The following is an 18,310-nucleotide window of genomic DNA, read 5'->3' as shown; positions in this document are numbered from 1 at the left end:
GCTTGACTGCATCCCAGTCAAATCTCATGAATTTCATATCCTCTTCAGCCTTTTGGTAATTGTCAAGCTGATCTGACTTGGGCTAAAGCTGGAGGATATCCTCAATAGCTTCCTCAGAGACTAAAATTTGTTTCCCTCTGAGGTGCACTGCATCTAGGGATGTCTTGAAATAGTTACAGTAAAATTCTCTAACCCATGATGCATTGACCTTTGTCAAGTTCCTTTCCATGAAGAACTAGCCTCTTTGCTTTATCTGTTCGGAAGTGTACTGGGTGAGTTCTTCAGGAATTTTTAGAGTTCTTTCCAGGTAGAGCTTCCTGGAAGTGGCAAACACTGGATACTTTAGCTTACAGTATCTGTTTGCAAACTTGACTTGATCTTTGACAGTGAGGAGCTGGTCGGCCTTTTCCTGCGGGGTAAAGTTCCTTTCCCGCCAGGAATCGTCGTGAAGGATATCCAGGATAGAGGTAGAAGATTCTCCTCTTTTCTGTTTGCCTGTAATTGCCTTGCCTTTCCCTTACTTTTGGGATCAGACATCCTGAAAAGCAGAAGTAGCAGGATATAATTGAAGAACGAAAGCAGGAAAACAAGTAGGCAAGTAGGGTTTTGTTAATGTAAGCAGAAAGGCAAAAGAGAAATAGAAGCATGAAATGAGTTAAATATATGTACATTTTGGATTGAATTCAAGTTAAAAGTCTGAGAGTAAAAATCACAATCCAAAATATAATAGAAGTGGAATTCAAGTTAATTAGAAAAAAATAGTAATCATTCCTTGAGTTAGAAAGTTAAAGTAGTTAGGTAAAAACCAAAACGAGAAGTTAGAAAGCTAAACTGGTTAGGAGTTAAAAAGGAAGTTAAAGTGAGTGGCATGAGAATGGTTTTCCTAGTTACCAAGAAATTCACGAATTTGAAGAACAAGCAATTCATATTCAAGCAAGGATTGTAGTTTAATCATCAATAAGAATGAAATCATCAATAAGCAATTTATTAATCAGGGAACCAAAAGGAATAAGAATGTTGGCCCGTGCATTCATGAATTGGTTGGGTTGTAGCCAAGTAATGCAAAATATTGAATTTCCAAACCAATATATGAATGGGGGTAGATTAAACCATAAATTTACAGAAAATTGGGCAGCATTCCGGCTAAAATTAGATGTTCCCATGTAGTAAACAACAGGAAAAATAAGTTCATATGAAATTAAATAGTGCTGAAAAGAGTAACAAATAGCAAGAACATTAAAGAACAGTTTAACAGCAACATCAAATATGAACAACATATGAACAGAATCATCACAGCAAATTCAGAATTGCGAAATAGATAAAAATAGGTAGCAGAAACGGTGCAATTATCAGGGCTAAATCCACTAACAACATCCTAGCTACCTAACCACCTAAAATCCACTACAACATGCATCTCTAACTATCCTATTTTGAATAAAAATTGAAAAACTAACTAACTAATCGAAAAGAGCAATTGCAGTATGGTGGAACCTGGTGCGCAGAGGAATAAATGTATGGATCAGAGAGATGGTGGGAATGTGGTGGTGGTATTGGTGATGCGGCGGCGATGGGTGGCGGCGCGGCGGTGGTCCGTGGTGGCAGCAGAGGCGGTGTGGTTGGTTTGGGTTTAAGGGAAGGGGGAGAAGTGGTGAGGGGGTGAGGGTTGTGTTGTGGTGGTTGGTGGGTGTTGGCTGGAGGTCTGGGAGTTGGCGACAGCGGTGGACGGCTTGGGACGGGGCGGTGGCAGTGGGGGTGGGGTCGTGGAGGGAGGAGGGAAGGGGGGAAGAAGGGAAAAGGAGAGAAGGGGGTGGCTCCGGCAAGGGTGGGTCGGCGGTCTGGGTACGGCACGGCGGTCGGAGCTGGCTGGCGAGGAGTGGTAGTGGTTGGGGGATCGGAGTGGGGGGGTTGCAGAGGGGAGGGGGTTGGGGACACGAATAGGGTAGGGTTTCGCATGGGTTGGGGTAAGTGAATTTGAATCCACGCGAATGTGTGGAGCACACGATCGCGTGAATTGGGTGAAAAGAGAAGTGACACGGCCGCGTCGTTGACACGATCGCGTGACTTAGGTAAAAGGTAACGGACGCGTACGCGTGAAGCATGCGAATGCGTCGCTGAGAATTGTGCTAAACGCACAGTTCCAGCGTCGTTTTGGCGGAACTCTCTATTTCCAAAAGGGTCCATAAAATCCGCGCGACGCGTACGCGTTGCTCACGCTTTCATGTAGGATGTATGTCGTGCAGGTGACGCGTTCGCATCAGGGACGCAAACGCGAGGGCCAATTTATGCTAAAGGCACATCAGCCGCACAATTCTAGCCCAACTTTCTAGGCGTTGATTTTTTTTACGCCGATTTCCATTCGACGCCCACGCGTGGCCTGCGCGGTCGCGTGGGGTGATTTTTTTTTATGCAATTATGCAGAATGCAATATGCAGTGCTAATGTACATGCCATGAATAATTCCAGGTTCAATGAAAATAAAATAAAATAAAAACAAACAACATGAAATAAAATTGAAAAAGGAACGATCATACCGTGGTGGGTTGCCTCCCACCTAGCACTTTTAGTTAAAGTCCTTAAGTTGGACATTTGGTGAGCTTCCTGCTATGGTGGCTTGTGCTTGAATTCATCCAAAAATCTCCACCAGTGTTTGGAATGCCAATAGCCTCCGGGGTCCCAAACTAGGCATGTAAAGCCCTTGAGCAGCTTCAAATAGATTCTCAGGCTCCCGGGGTGTTGAATGTCAGAATAGATTCCAGGATCCCAAACTTTACTTTTATATCCGCCTTTGTCTCGATCTATATTTTTCCAGCGGGGTGGTTTGGAAGTTGCATTCTCACCAAGATGACCAAACATTTTCCGAGACCCATTCAATCGAACTCGAAACCAATCCTTACACTTCAAATTGAAGCGTGGACCCTTATTGAATCTTGCATACCGGCCTTGAGCACAAACCATTTTCTTTTTACTCTTAAAGCCACAAAGAGCTCTAAGCTGGCCATCTGTTTCAAGCAAACCATATTCAAGTTGAAAAGTAAAGATAAAAGCTAAGGATTTTACCCACTTAAAGTTTGTATTGGGCGGTAATGGCCTTGGGATAGGTGTTTCCAGTGGTTTTGCAGGCTCTACTCCCTTGTATTCTTCTGTGGATTCTTCCACTTCTTTGCAATTTTCTTCAGCTGCAACCACATTGATGAGCGGATAATTTATACACTTTTTGGCATTGTTTTTACATAGTTTTCAGGATGGTTTAGTTAGTTTTTAATATATTTTGATTAGTTTTTAAATAAAAATCACATTTATGGACTTTACTATGAGTTTGTGTGTTTTTCTATGATTTCAGGTAATTTCTGGCTGAAATTGAGGGACTTGAGCAAAAATCAGATTCAGAGGCTAAAGAAGGACTGCAGATGCTGTTGGATTCTGACCTCCCTGCACTCAAAGTGGATTTTCTGGAGCTACAGCAGTCCAAATGGTGCGCTCTCAATTGCGTTGGAAAGTAGACATCCAGGGAGTTCTAGAAATATATAATAGTCCATACTTTGCCTGAGTTTAAACGACGCAAACTGGCGTTCAATGCCAACCTTCTGCCCTATTCTGGAGTTAAACGCCAGAAATAGGTTGCAAAGTAGAGTTAAACGCCAGAAACAGGTTACAAACTGGTGTTTAACTCCAAGAAAGACCTCTACACGTGAAAGCTTCAATGCTCAGCCCAAGCACACACCAAGTGGGCCCGGGAGTAGATTTCTGCATCATTTACTCATTTCTGTAACCCTAGAAACTAGTTTAGTATAAATAGTAGAACTTTTTACTATCATGTTAGAAATCCGATCTTTGATTAGTCTTATGCTATCTTAGACCTTTATGGGGGCTGGCCATTTGGCCATGCCTGGACCTTGTTCTTATGTATTTTCAACGGCAGAGTTTCTACACACCATAGATTAAGGTCTGCAGCTCTGTTGTTCCTCATGAATTAATGCAAAGTACTATTATTTTTCTATTCAATTCACGCCTATTTCTTCTCTAAGATATTCATTCGTGCATAAGAACATGATGAATGTGATGATTATGTGACGCTCATCACCATTCTCACTTATGAACGCGTGCCTTACAACCACTTCCGTTCTACATGCAAACAAGCTTGAATATGTCTCTCTTAGCCTCCTGATCGTGAGATCAGAGTCTTCATGGTATAGGCTAGAATTATTGGCTACCATTTTTGAGATCCAGAATGTCTAAACTTTGTCTGTGGTATTCCGAGTAGGATCTGGGAAGGGATGGCTGTGACAAGCTTCAAACTCGTGAGTGCTGGGCATAGTGACAAACGCAAAAGGATTACTGAATCCTATTCCAGTATGATCGAGAACCGACAGATGATTAGCCGTGCGGTGACAGCGCATCTTGGACCATTTTCACTGAGAGGACGGGATGTAGCCATTGACAACGGTGATGCCCTACATAAAGCTTGCCATAGAAAGGAGTATGAAGGATTGGATGAAAGCAGTAGGAAAGTAGAGATTCAAAAGGAACTAAGCATGTCCATACGTTTATCTGAAATTCTCACCAATGAATTACATAAGTATCTTTATCATATTTATATTTTAATTATTAAAACTCTATAACCAGTTGAATCCGCCTGACTGAGATTTGCAAGATGACCATAGCTTGTTTCGAGCCGAAAATCTCCGTGGGATCGACCCTTACTCACGTAAGGTTTATTACTTGGACGACCCAATGCACTTGCTGGTTAGGTGTGCGAAGTTGTGACAAAGAACTAAGATTATGAATGCGCGTATTAAGTTTTTAGCTCCGTTACCAAGGAATGAACGATCACGATTTCGTGCACCATGTTTTTGGCGCCGTTGCTGGGGATAGTTCGAGTTTGGACAACTGACGGTTCATCTTGTTGCTCAGATTAGGTAAATTTTATTTTAATTTTAAGCTTTTTGTTTTTATTATTTTTATTTTTATTTTCCAAAAAATTTTCCAAAAAAAAAATTTCAAAAAATAAATTATTCTATGGCTTTAGACTTTTTAAGAATGAATTCTAGAGTTTCTTCATGATTTGTTGAAGCCTGGCTGGTTGTCAAGCCATGTCTAAATTTTTGGACTAAGGCTTCCACCTATCATGGAAAGAGCCCTTGGACTCTCATCTAATCAGCTGTTATATGCTTGATTTGTATCTGTTGAAGCTTGGCTGGCCATTGGCCATGTCTAGTGTTTTGGACCAGAGCTTTCACTGAAAGCTTGGCTGGCTAGTAAGCCATGTCTAATTCCTAGACCGGAGCTTTAGACTAACATTGTATGATTCCTGGAATTCTCATTAAAAAAATTTTGAAATCCTTATTTTTCTTTTCCAATTAATTTTTGAAAAATACCAAAAATTTTAATAAAATCATAAAAAAACCAAAAATAATTTTGTGTTTCTTGTTTGAATATAGTGTCAATTCTTAAGTTTGGTGTCAATTGCATCTTTTTAATTTTTCATTAAAATTTTCGAAAACTCATGCATGAAACTGTTCTTCATGATCTTCAAGTTGTTCTTGATGATCTTCCTTGTTTGATCTTTGCATCTTTATGCTTTGTGTCTTTTCTTGTTTTTCATATGCATTTTCAATTTGTTAGTGTATAAAGTTTGAAAATTTCTAAGTTTGGTGTCTTGCATGTTTTTCTTTTCTTAAGAATTTTCAAAAATAAGTTCTTGGTGTTCATCTTGACATTCAAAGTGTTCTTGATGTTCATCTTGACACTCAAAGTGTTCTTGCATGCATTATGTGTTTTGATTCATAATTTTTATGTTTTGAGTCTTTTTATTGTTTTTCTCTTTCATCATTAAAAATTCAAAAATTAAAAATATATCTTTTCCTTATTCTTCTCATAAATTTCGAATATTTGAGTTGACTTTTTCAAAAAAATTTCAAAATTTAGTTGTTTCTTATGAGTCAAATCAAATTTTCAATTTAAAAATTCTATCTTTTTCAAATATTTTTCAAAAATCAAATCTTTTTCATTTTTTTATGATTATCGAAAATTTTAAAATGACTTTCAAAATCTTTTTCTTAATTTCATTTCATAATTTCAAAATCTTTACTAACAATTAATGTGATTGATTCAAAAATTTTAGTTTGTTACTTGCCTAATAAGAAAGGTTCAATCTTTAAATTTTAAAATCATATCTTTTTGTTTCTTGTTAGTCAAGTAATGAACTTTAATTTCAAAAAATCAAATCTTTTTAATTTCCAATTCAAATCTTTTTCAAAATGATTTTCAATCATATCTTTTTCAATGTCAATAACATCTTTTTCAAAATCAATTTCAAAATCTTTTCTAACCTCTTATCTTTTCAAAATTGATTTTCAAATCTTTTTCAATTAATCTTATCTTTTTGTTTAATTCTTATCTTTTTCAAAACTACCTAACTAATTTCATCTCTTCAATTTTCAAAAACTACTAACCCCTTTTTCAAAATTCTTTTTAATTAACTAATTGTTTTAAATTTTGATTTTAATTTTTTTCTCTTAATTTTTGAATTCTAACCAAAATTCAAAATAAAAACAAAAATATTTTTCTTTTCTTTTCAATTATTTTCGAAAATTCTACTCTCTCACCTCCTTCTAATTATTTATTTATCTATTAACACTTCTCTTCTTCTTAAAAATTCGAACCCTCTCCCTCTTTCTGTGTTCGAATTTCTTTTCTTCTTCTACTAACATAAAGGAATCTCTATACTGTGACATAGAGGATTCCTCTTCTTTTCTGTTTTCTTCTTTTTCATATGAGCAGGAACAAGGATAAGAACATTCTTGTTGAAGCTGATCCGGAACCTAAAAGGACTCTGAAGAGGAAGCTAAGGGAAGCTAAAGCACAACTCTCTAGAGAAAATCTGACAGAAATTTTCGAAAAAGAAGGAGACATGGAAGATGCTTGGTGACTTTACTGCACCAAAGTCCAATTTACATGGAAGAAGCATCTCAATCCCTGCCATTGGAGCAAACAATTTTGAGCTAAAGCCTCAATTAGTTTCTCTGATGCAACAGAACTGCAAGTTTCATGGACTTCCATCAGAAGATCCTTTTCAGTTCTTAACTGAATTCTTGCATATCTGTGATACTGTTAAGACCAATGGGGTTGACCCCGAGGTCTACAGGCTTATGCTTTTCCCGTTTGCTGTAAGAGACAGAACTAGAATATGGTTGTACTCTCAACCTAAAGATAGCATGAACTCTTGGGATAAGCTGGTCACGGCTTTTTTAGCCAAGTTCTTTCCTCCTCAAAAGCTTAGCAAGCTTAGAGTGGATGTTCAAACCTTCAGACAAAAAGAAGGTGAATCCCTCTATGAAGCTTGGGAGAGATACAAGCAACTGACCAAAAAGTGTCCTTCTGACATGCTTTCAGAATGGACCATCCTGGATATATTCTATGATGGTCTATCTGAATTATCAAAGATGTCATTGGACCATTCTGCAGGTGGATCCATTCACCTAAAGAAAACGCCTGCAGAAGCTCAGGAACTCATTGACATGGTTGCAAATAACCAATTCATGTACACTTCTGAAAGGAATCCTGTGAGTAATGGGACGCCTCAGAGGAAGGGGGTTCTTGAAATTGATACTCTGAATGCCATATTGGCTCAGAATAAAATATTGACTCAGCAAGTTAATATGATTTCTCAGAGTCTGAATGGATTACAAGCTGCATCCAACAGTACTCAAGAGGCATCTTCTGAAGAAGAGGCTTATGATCCTGAGAACCCTGCAATAGCAGAGGTGAATTACATGTGGAAACCCTATGGAAATACCTATAATCCCTCATAGAGAAATCATCCAAATTTCTCATGGAAGGATCAACAAAAGCCTCAACAAGGCTTTAATAATGGTGGAAGAAACAGGTTTAGCAATAGCAAGCCTTTTCCATTATCCACTCAGCAACAGACAGAGAATTCTGAGCAAAATCCATCTAGCTTAGCAAATATAGTCTCTGATCTATCTAAGGCCACTTTAAGTTTCATGAATAAAACAAGGTCCTCCATTAGAAATTTGGAGGCACAGGTGGGCCAGCTGAGTAAAAGAGTCACTGAAACCCCTCCTAGTACTCTCCCAAGCAATACAAAAGAGAATCCAAAAAGAGAGTGCAAGGCCATTACCTTACTTGGTGTGGCCGAACCCAGAGAGGAGGAGGAGGACGTGAATCCTAGTGAAGAAGACCTCCTGGAACGCTCAGTGACCAATAAGGAGTTTCCCTTTGAGGAACCAAAGGAATCTGAGCCTCATCTAGAGACCATAGAGATTTTATTAAACCTCCTTTTGCCCTTCATGAGCTCTAATGAGTATTCATCCTCTGAAGAGGATGAAAACATTATTGAAGAGTAAGTTGCTAAATACCTTGGTGCAATCATGAAGCTGAATGCCAAATTATTTGGTTATGAGACTTGGGAAGATAAACCTCCCTTGCTCACTAATGAATTGAATAAATTGGATAGGCATAAATTATCTCAAAAGAAACAGGATCCTGGTAAATTCCTAATTCCCTGTAGCACAGGCACCATGACCTTTGAGAAGGCTCTGTGTGACCTGGGGTTAGGAATAAACTTAATGCCACTTTCTGTAATGGAGAAACTAGGAATCTTTGAGGTACAGGCTGCCAATTTCTCATTAGAGATGGCAGACAAATCCATGAAAACAAGCTTATGGACTAGTAGAGGATGTGCTAGTAAAGGTTGAAGGCCTTTACATCCCTACTGATTTCATAATCCTAGACACTGGGAAGGATGAGGATGAATCCATCATCCTTGGAAGACCCTTCCTAGCCACAGCAAAAGTTGTGATTGATGTGGACAGAGGAGAGTTGGTCCTTCAACTGAATGAGGACAACCTTCTGTTTAAAACTCAAAGATCTCCTTCTGTAACCTTGGAGAGTAAGCATGAAGAGCTTCTCTCACTGTAGAGTCAACCAAAGCCCCCACAGTCAAACTCTAAGTTTGGTGTTGGAAGGCCACAACCAAACTCTAAGTTTGGTGTTGAACCCCACATTCAAACTCTAAGTTTGGTGTTGAGAGGTCCCAACAATGCTCTGAACATCTGTGAGGCTCCATGAGAGCTCACTGTCAAGCTATTGACATTAAAGAAGTGCTTGTTGGGAGGCAACCAAATGTTATTTAATTATATATATTTATTTTCTATTGTTATTTTATGATTTTTTTAGGTTGATGATCATGTGGAGTCACAAAAACTACTGAAAAATCAAAAACAGAATAAAAAACAACAGTAAAAATAGCTCACCCTAGAGGAAGAACTTACTGGCATTTAAACGCCAGTAAGAAGCATCAAACTGGTGTTTAACGCCAGAAAGAAGCATCAAACTGGCGTTAAACGCCAGAAACAAGCACCAGACTGGCGTTTAACGCAAGAACAGAGCATGGAAGTGGCATTAAACGTCAGAAACAGGCTACATTTGGGCATTTAACGCCAAAAATAGGCAGCAGTCTGGCGTTAAACGCCAGTATTGCATACAAAGGGCGTTTTGCATGCCTAATTGGAGCAGGGATGCTAAGTCCTTGACCCCACTGGATCTGTGGACCCCAAAGGATCCCCACAGGATCTGTGGACCCCACAGGATCCCCACCTACCCTAACTTTCTCTCTTCACACCTTTTCATAACCCTCTTCCCCAAATACCCTTCACCAATCACCTCAATCACTCTTCCCCATCACCTCTTAGCCACTCACATCCCTCCATTCTTCCCCATAAATCCCACCTACTTCCAAAATTCAAACTCTTTTCCCTCCCAAACCCGACCCTAATGGCCGAACCCTAAACCTCCCCCCACTCCTATATAAACCCTTTATTCCTTCTTCTTTTTCACCCAACACAACCCTTTCTTCTTCCCCTTGGCCGAATATACACATCTCCCTTCTCCTCCATTTTTCATCCTCTTCTCCTTCTTTCTTTCTTCTTTTGCTCGGGGACGAGCAAACATTTTAAGTTTGGTGTGGTAAAAGCATTGCTTTTTGTTTTTCCATAACCTTTAATGGAACCTAAGGCCAGAGAAACCTAAAGAAAGAGGAAAGGGAAGGCAATTGCTTCCACCTCTGAGTCATGGGAGATGGAGAGATTCATCTCAAAGGTCCATCAAGACCACTTCTATAAAGTTGTGGCAAAGAAGAAAGTGATCCCTGAGGTTCCTTTCAAGCTCAAAAAGAGCGAATATCCGGAGATCCGAGAGAGATTAGAAGAAGAGGATGGGAAGTTCTCTCTAATCCTATTCAACAAGTCGGGATCTTAATGGTTCAAGAGTTCTATGCAAACGCATGGATCACTAGGAACCATGATCAAAGTGTGAACCCGAATCCAAAGAATTGGCTTACAAAGGTTCGGGGAAATTGCTTAGATTTCAGTCTGGAAAATGTAAGGTTGGCGTTCAACTTGCCAATGATGCAAGAAAACACACGCCCCTACACTAGAAGGGTCAACTTTGATCAAAGGTTGGACCAAGTCCTCTTGGACATATGTATGGAAGGAGCTCAATGGAAAGTTGACTCAAGAGGCATGCCAGTTCAATTGAGAAGACTGGACCTTAAGCCTGTAGCTAGAGGATGGTTGGAGTTTATTCAACACTCAATCATTCCTAATAGCAACTGGTCTGAAGTTACTATAGACCGGGCAATCATGATCCATAGTATCATGATTGGGGAGGAAGTGGAAGTTCATGAGGTTATACCTCAAGAACTCTATAAGGTGGCTGACAAGTCTTCCACTTTGGCAAGGTTAGCCTTTCCTCACCTCATTTGTCACCTCTGCAATTCAGCTGGAATTGACATAGAGGGAGACATCCTCATTGAAGAGGACAAGCCCATCACTAAGAAAAGGATGGAGCAAACAAGAGATCATGGGCCTCAACAAGAGCATGAGGAAATTCTTCACCATGAAATCCCTGAGATGCCTCAGGGGATGCACTTTCCTCCACAAAACTATTTTGATGTGGTGACAATACTTTCTGTTCTCTGAATGAATGCTTGAACAGTGCATATGTCTTTTGAATTTGTTGTTTATAAATGTTAAATATGTTGGCTCTTGAAAGAATAATGAAAAAGGAGACATGTTATCTGATAATCTGAAAAATCATAAAAATGATTCTTGAAGCAAGAAAAAGCAGTGAATACAAAAGCTTGCAAAAAAAAAAAGAAAAGAAAGATGACGAAAAAAAAGAAAAAAAAGAGAGAAAGAAAAAGAAAAAGCAAGCAGAAAAAGCCAAAAGCTCTTTAAACCAAAAGGCAAGAGCAAAAAGCCAATAGCCCTTAAAACCAAAAGGCAAGGGTAAAAAGGATCCAAGGCTTTGAGCATTAATGGATAGGAGGGCCTAAAGGAATAAAATCCTGGCCTAAGCGACTAAACCAGGCTGTCCCTAACCATGTGCTTGTGGCGTGAAGGTGTCAAGTGAAAACTTGAGACTGAGCGGTTAAAGTCGAGGTCCAAAGTAAAAAGAAGAGTGTGCTTAAGAACCCTGGACACCTCTAATTGGGGACTCTAGCAAAGCTGAGTCACAACTGAAAAGGTTCACCCAATTATGTGTCTGTGGCATTTATGTATCCGGTGGTAATACTGGAAAACAAAGTGCTTAGGGCCACGGCCAAGACTCATAAAGTAGCTGTGTTCAAGAATCAACATACTGAACTAGGAAAATCAATAACACTATCTAAAATCTAAGTTCCTATAGATGCCAATCATTCTGAACTTCAATGGATAAAGTGAGATGCCAAAACTATTCAAGAGGCAAAATGCTACTAGTCCCGCTCATCTAATTGGAGCTAAGTTTCATTGATATTTTGGAATTTATAGTATATTCTCTTCTTTTTATCCTATTTGATTTTCAGTTGTTTGGGGACAAGCAACAATTTAAGTTTGGTGTTCTGATGAGCGGATAATTTATACGCTTTTTGGCATTGATTTTACATAGTTTTCAGTATGATTTAGTTAGATTTTAATATATTTTTATTAGTTTTTAAATAAAAATCACATTTCTGGACTTTACTATGAGTTTGTATGTTTTTTCTGTGATTTCAGGTAATTTCTGGCTGAAATTGAGGGACTTGAGCAAAAATCATATTCAGTGGCTGAAGAAGGACAGCAGATGCTGTTGGATTCTGACCTCCCTGCACTCAAAGTGGCTTTTCTGGAGCTACAGAAGTCCAAATGGTGCGCTCTCAACTGTGTTGGAAAGTACACATCCAGGGTTTTCGAGAAATATATAATAGTCCATACTTTGCTCGAGTTTAGATGACACAAACTGGCATTCAACACCAACCTTCTGCCCTATTCCAGAAAACAGGTTACAAACTGGCGTTTAACTCCATGAAAGACCTCTACACGTGAAAGCTTCAATGCTCAGCCCAAGCACACACCAAGTTGGCCCAGAAGTAGATTTCTGCATCATTTACTTATTTTTGTAACCCTAGTAACTAGTTTAGTATAAATAGAACTTTTTACTATCATGTTAGAAATCCGATCTTTGATTAGTCTTATGCTATCTTAGACCTTTATGGGAGCTGGCCATTCGGCCATGCCTGGACCTTGTTCTTATGTATTTTCAACGGTAGAGTTTCTACACACCATAGATTAAGGTGTGGAGCTCTGCTGTTCCTCATGAATTAATGCAAAGTACTATTATTTTTCTATTCAATTCACGCCAATTTCTTCTCTAAGATATTCATTCGCACACAAGAACATGATGAATGTGACGCTCATCACCATTTACACTTATGAACGTGTGCCTGACAACCACTTCCATTCTATATGCCTACAAGCTTGAATGTGTATCTCTTAGCCTCCTGATCGTGAGATCAGAGTCTTCGTGGTATAGGATAGAATTATTGGCAGCCATTCTTGAGATCTGAAAAGTCTAAACCTTGTCTGTAGTATTCCGAGTAGGATCTGGGAAGGGATGGCTGTGACGAGCTTCAAACTCGCGAGTGCTGGGCGTAGTGACAGACGCAAAAGGATTACTGAATCCTATTCCAGTATGATCGAGAACCGACAGATGATTAGCCATGCGGTGACAACGCATCTTGGACCATTTTCACTGAGAGGATGGGATGTAGCCATTGACAATGGTGCTGCCCTACATAAAGCTTGCCATAGAAAGGAGTATGAAGGATTGGATGAAAGCAGTAGGAAAGCAGAGATTCAGAAGGAACTAAGCATCTCCATACGCTTATCTGAAATTCTCACCAATGAATTACATAAGTATCTCTATCCTATTTATATTTTAATTATATTTTAATTATTAAAACTCTATAACCAGTTGAATCCTCCTGACTGAGATTTGCAAGATGACCATAGCTTGTTTCAAGCCGACAATCTCTGTGGGATCGACCCTTACTCACGTAAGATTTATTACTTGGACGACCCAGTGCACTTGCTGGTTAGTTGTTCGAAGTTGTGACAAAGAACTAAGATTATGAATGCGCGTATTAAGTTTTTAGCGCCGTTACCAAGGAATGAACGATCACAATTTTTCATACCACACATCTTGATCAAAGTCTTCGATATCTTCCTCATCACTCGAGTCATAATTTGGAGGTTGAGAAAAGTCTACCTCCGCATCATCTTCGTATTCACTTGGGGAAGATTCTTCCATCTCAAAGAGTTCACTTGCGGATGTAAGTTCATTACTAGGAGAACTTGACTTGTGATTATCATCATCAAGGAAACCTGCTTGTTGAGTTGTTCCTTCTAGTTCTTCATAAGATACCTCCTTAGCATCAGTTGCAAAATTCTTGACGGAATTCTCTTCAATTCTGGATTCCCATGGAGGTTCAGCATGTCCTAAGTCTTCAACCAATTATTTTTCTTTGATAATTACAGCTTCCTCCACTTGTTCCAGTACAAAGTCATGCTCCTTACTATCCAGTGGGGTTTCTAGTACCTCCTTCATGCTGCGTTCTTCATTAGATTGCCCACATGAAGCCATGGGGATTCCTTGAGTGTCCAAACGTCGGGAAGGTAGTCTATTTATCGCTTGATTCAATTGGTGAAGTGTGTCATGAAATCTTTCAAATGTCTCCTTGAGTTGCTCCCTTGATTCTTGGGGTGATGGATATGGACATGGTGTATAGGAAAGTGGTGGTTCTTGGGAGTAAATGGGTTAGAATTGGGGTGGATATGGATTAGGGTCGTACGAAGGTGAATGGTGGTAGAGGGCTTATGAGTGTGGTGGTTTAAAGTTGTGTTGAAGAGGTGGTTCATAGGCATATGATGGGGTCCACCATATCTATTATCTCGGTATGCACCTTGGAATGGCTCTTGACTATAGTAATTTGGTGGGTGTTGGTTGGCACGAAAGGGTCCATCATAACTATTGTCTTGACATGCATTGTGGAATGGTTATGGTCCATGGTATCTTGGAGGGTGTTGTTGCCTAAAGGGTTGATCAGATCCTCGTGGCTCCTTCTATCTCTGGTTGTTCTGACCTTGATGCATGTTCCTGTTATAGCTTCCATTCCTTTCAACAGCATTTGAACCAAACTCAAAGTGACGGGGGTGAAAACTCATAGTAACTAATAAAAATTAAAAACAAAAATAAAAACAAATAAACAAGCAAAAGAAAATATTTACAATAACCAATATTAAGGCAAACGTTTGCAATTCCCCGGCAACGGTGCCATTTTGACGATCGGTTTTTCTATCGGTAAAGAAATTTTATAAAAAATTAATCGCGTTGCAAGTATAGTTTCTAAACCAAGCAATAATCCTTTCATACAAAAACTTGTTTGTCACTTAAGCAAACCCAATAAAAATAAATAACCGAAGTATTCAAACCTCAAGTCGTCTTCTCAAGGAATTGCAGGGAGGTATGATTTATTATTGGTTATGTAAAAAGATATATTTTTGGGTTTTTGAAAATAAGGGGCAAGTAATTTAAATGAAAAGGAAAATAAATTGATAATAATAAAAATCTCTTGGCAAGGTATGAGAAATTGAAGTCTTATCCTAGTTATCCTTATCAGGTGTGGAGAGAATTGGATTCTGCTCCCACTTTTAATTAACCCTTGCTAAACAAAGGAAAGTCAAGTGGACAAATTTATTTGATCCCCAGGTCCTAGTCAACTCCTATGGAAAGACTAGAGTTATTGGAGTACAAATTAACCAGCAAAGAATTCCAATTTCAATCAACAGCTGAGTTTGACAACTCAAGTGTTATAAATTACTTAACCAAAGCCAAAAGGGGAAAATATCTTAAATTAAATTAAAAGCATTCATAAATAGATTAAAACAATCATAAACTGAAATACCTCAAATTGCATTAAACAGAATATTCAAATCTTAACATGAAAAATTCATAAGCCAAATTAGGAACATTAACAAGTAAAAGCATTGGAATAAATAAAAGTAGAAAATAAATTAAAGGAACATTAAACCTGTTATTGTAGAAGCAATCCTAAAATGAGAGAAATCCTAATCCTAAATCCTAAGAGAGAAAAGAGAACCTCTCTCTCTAAAACTATGTCTAAAACCTAAAATTGTGAATATTATATCTATCACTAAGTTGTTAAGTTGTTGTTTGATTCCTCCATTCTCTGGCTTATATTCTGTGTTTCTGGTTTGGATTTGGGCCGAAAAAGGATCCAAAAATCACTGGGGGCGTTTTCTGCAGATTCCTGTACGTGGCGTCTGTCACGCGTTCGCATGGGTCACGTGTTCGCGTCATCTGGGAGTTTTCCTTGTCATGCGTATGCGTCGATCACGCGTATGCGTCATTTGTGTTTTGTTCAAGGCACGCGTCCGTGTCGTCCACGCGTACGCGTCGCTACCATTTCACGCTAGGCACGCGTTCGCATCGTCCATGCGTTCGCGTCGCTGCCCTTTTCTTCAAAAACTCCATTCTTGCGCTTTCCTTCCATCTCTGGTATGTTTCCTTTTCGTCCCCTAAGCCATTCTTGTCCTATGAAACCTGAAAATACTTAACACACAAATCAGGGCATCGAATGGTAATAAAGGGTAATTAAAATTAATATTTTTAAAGCATAGAAAACATGTTTTTCGCATATATCATAAAACAAGGAAGGAATAGTAAAACCATGCAATTTACATGAATAAGTGGGTGAATAATTGATAGAGACACTCAATTTATGCACAAAATACATCATAAAATATGGGTTTATCAGTAGGATCGCAAGGAGAATGATTTGCTAGAGCTTCACCCTCCGTTAGATAAAATGACCAAGGGCCCTGGCATTCATTCTGTAGTAGAGGAGATCAATGGCCACAGGCAATGGTTTTGATCACTTACAGCCTGCCAGAGAGGAAGATCATTCACAAGCAAGGAAGATAACAATACCAAAGTTCATTCAAAAAGATAAAGCAACTCCGACTCTCAACTCTATTCCCAGCATATAATTCCTATCCTTATTTAAGGTTCACATAACATAATCCAACAACTTTTTTATTCTACCTGACTAAGACCTGCAAGATAACCATTGCTTGCTTCAAGCCACAATGCTCGTGGGATCGACCTTGACTCGCTCAGGTATTACTTGCACGACCCACTGCACTTGCTGGTACTGTTGTATGGAAGTGTAGGGTTTGCATACACGCACTATATAACTTGCAAATGAAAAAACTCATAAATAGTCGGGACATGGAGTTTGACAAAAATACTTCATGGAACTCGGAAGATGAAAATTTTGAGAAAGAAAAGCATTGAAGTGTCACAATAACCACCTAGACTAGAAGAACAAGAATGTGAAGAAAAAAGCACACCTACTCCAACAGTAGAAGCAATAACTGATTCTCCTCCAAGAAAAACTAGACCACTACAAGATGTATATGAAACATGCAATTTTGTTAATATCGTGCCTACAAGCTTTGAAGGAGCAGAAAAGCAACAAAAAGGGAGAAATTCCATGAAAGAAGAAATCAAAATGATCGAGAAGAATAACACATGGGAACTGGTAAATCGCCCTTTAAATAAAGATATTATTCGAGTCAAATGGGTATAAAAGACTAAGTTCAATCCCGATGGATCTATTCAAAAGCCTAAAGCAAGGCTTGTAGCTAAAGGATATGCACAAATTCCTGGGATAGATTACATAGAGACATTTGCACCTATAGCTTGTCTAGATACAATAAGGGCGCTCATTGCAGTAGCCGCACAAAAGCAATGAAAGATCTATCAATTGGATGTGAAATCTGCCTTTCTAAATGGAGAACTGGTGAGAGAAGTTTTTGTTGATCAACCACAAGAGTTCATTGTAGAAGGACATGAAGACAAGGTGCTAAGGATAAAGAAAGCACTCTATGAGCTCAAGCAATTTTCGCAAGCATGGTACAGTCAAATTGACAAATATTTCACGGATCATCAATTCAGGAAGGGTAAAAGTGAGCCTACACTCTACATCAAGATGCAAGGTAATTCAAACACTCTCATAGTTTCCTTGTGTGTGGATGTTCTTATATACATAGGAAACAATGCGACTATGATTAGAGAATTCTAATAAAAATTGAAACAGACATTTGAGATGACTGACTTAGGATTTATGCACTATTTGGTTGGAATTGAGGTAAACCAAAATGAAGACAAAATTTTCATCTGGCAAAAGAAATATGCTCAAAATTTGCTACAAAAATTCAAGATGAATAATTGTAAGGCAGTATCTACTCCTCTAGTCCATAATGAGAAATTACAAAAAGAAGATGGATTTGTAGAGGCAGATGCTTCGCAATATAGAAGTCTTATTGGAAGCCTCCTTTATCTAACTACCACAAGACCAGACATCATGTATGCAATAAGTCTACTATCAAGATTCATGCAAAAGCCAAGTCAAAAGCACCATGGGGCCGCAAGAAGAATATTAAGATATCTACAAGACGTAAAAGATTATGCCATTCACTATAAATCTACCGAAAGCACTTCTGGATATGCATTTATACTAGGATATGGAGTATTCTCTTGGGCATCAAAGAAACAAGAAACTGTGGCTCAATCATCTGCTAAAGCTGAGTATGTTGCAGCCGTAAATACTACTAGTCAAGGAATATGGCTAAGGAAAATATTTGAAGACTTAAAAGAGCAACAAGAAGAACCAACAACTATGTTGTGCGACTAAGTCACCATTAGCAATGGCAAACAATCTAGTCCATCATAGTAGGACCAGGCATATAGCTATCAAGTTTTATTTTATACGAGAAGCTATATTGGAGAAAAAGATAAAGATCGAGTATTGCAACACAGATGAGCAACTAGCAGACATCTTCACTAAGGCACTACCAAGATCAAAGTTCGAACTATTTCGAGAGATGCTTGGATTTACACAAATGTGC

General features: G+C 38.7%; 1 protein-coding gene and 1 non-coding gene across 2 annotated transcripts; one reads left to right on the top strand and one right to left on the bottom strand.

Moving 5' to 3' along the window:
* Positions 1-1,510: 1,510 nt before the first annotated feature.
* Positions 1,511-18,096, top strand: LOC112757125 (uncharacterized mitochondrial protein AtMg00810-like). The gene is made up of 2 exons (XM_025805728.1): positions 1,511-1,648; positions 17,500-18,096. Exons 1-2 carry the CDS (start codon positions 1,511-1,513, stop codon positions 18,094-18,096), a joined length of 735 nt encoding a protein of 244 aa, XP_025661513.1.
* Positions 7,280-7,387, bottom strand: LOC112761304 (small nucleolar RNA R71). The gene has a single exon (XR_003181704.1). It is a non-coding gene; the product is annotated as a small nucleolar RNA R71 (small nucleolar RNA).
* Positions 18,097-18,310: the final 214 nt, after the last annotated feature.

The sequence above is a fragment of the Arachis hypogaea genome, chromosome 16, assembly GCF_003086295.3.
Source record: "Arachis hypogaea cultivar Tifrunner chromosome 16, arahy.Tifrunner.gnm2.J5K5, whole genome shotgun sequence".
Lineage (NCBI taxonomy): Eukaryota > Viridiplantae > Streptophyta > Magnoliopsida > Fabales > Fabaceae > Arachis > Arachis hypogaea.
Note: the sequence above shows the minus strand (reverse complement) of the source record. Positions and strands in the feature narration are given on the sequence as shown.

What these genes read in the sequence shown, in the direction of transcription:
- LOC112757125 (XM_025805728.1), top strand. Translation starts at nt 1,511, where the DNA reads ATGTATGGATCAGAGAGATGGTGGGAATGTGGTGGTGGTATTGGTGAT. An exon ending in TAAGGGAAGGGGGAGAAGTG is followed by an intron (nt 1,649 to 17,499) that starts GTGAGGGGGTGA and finishes AAATTGAAACAG; the next exon opens with ACATTTGAGATGACTGACTT.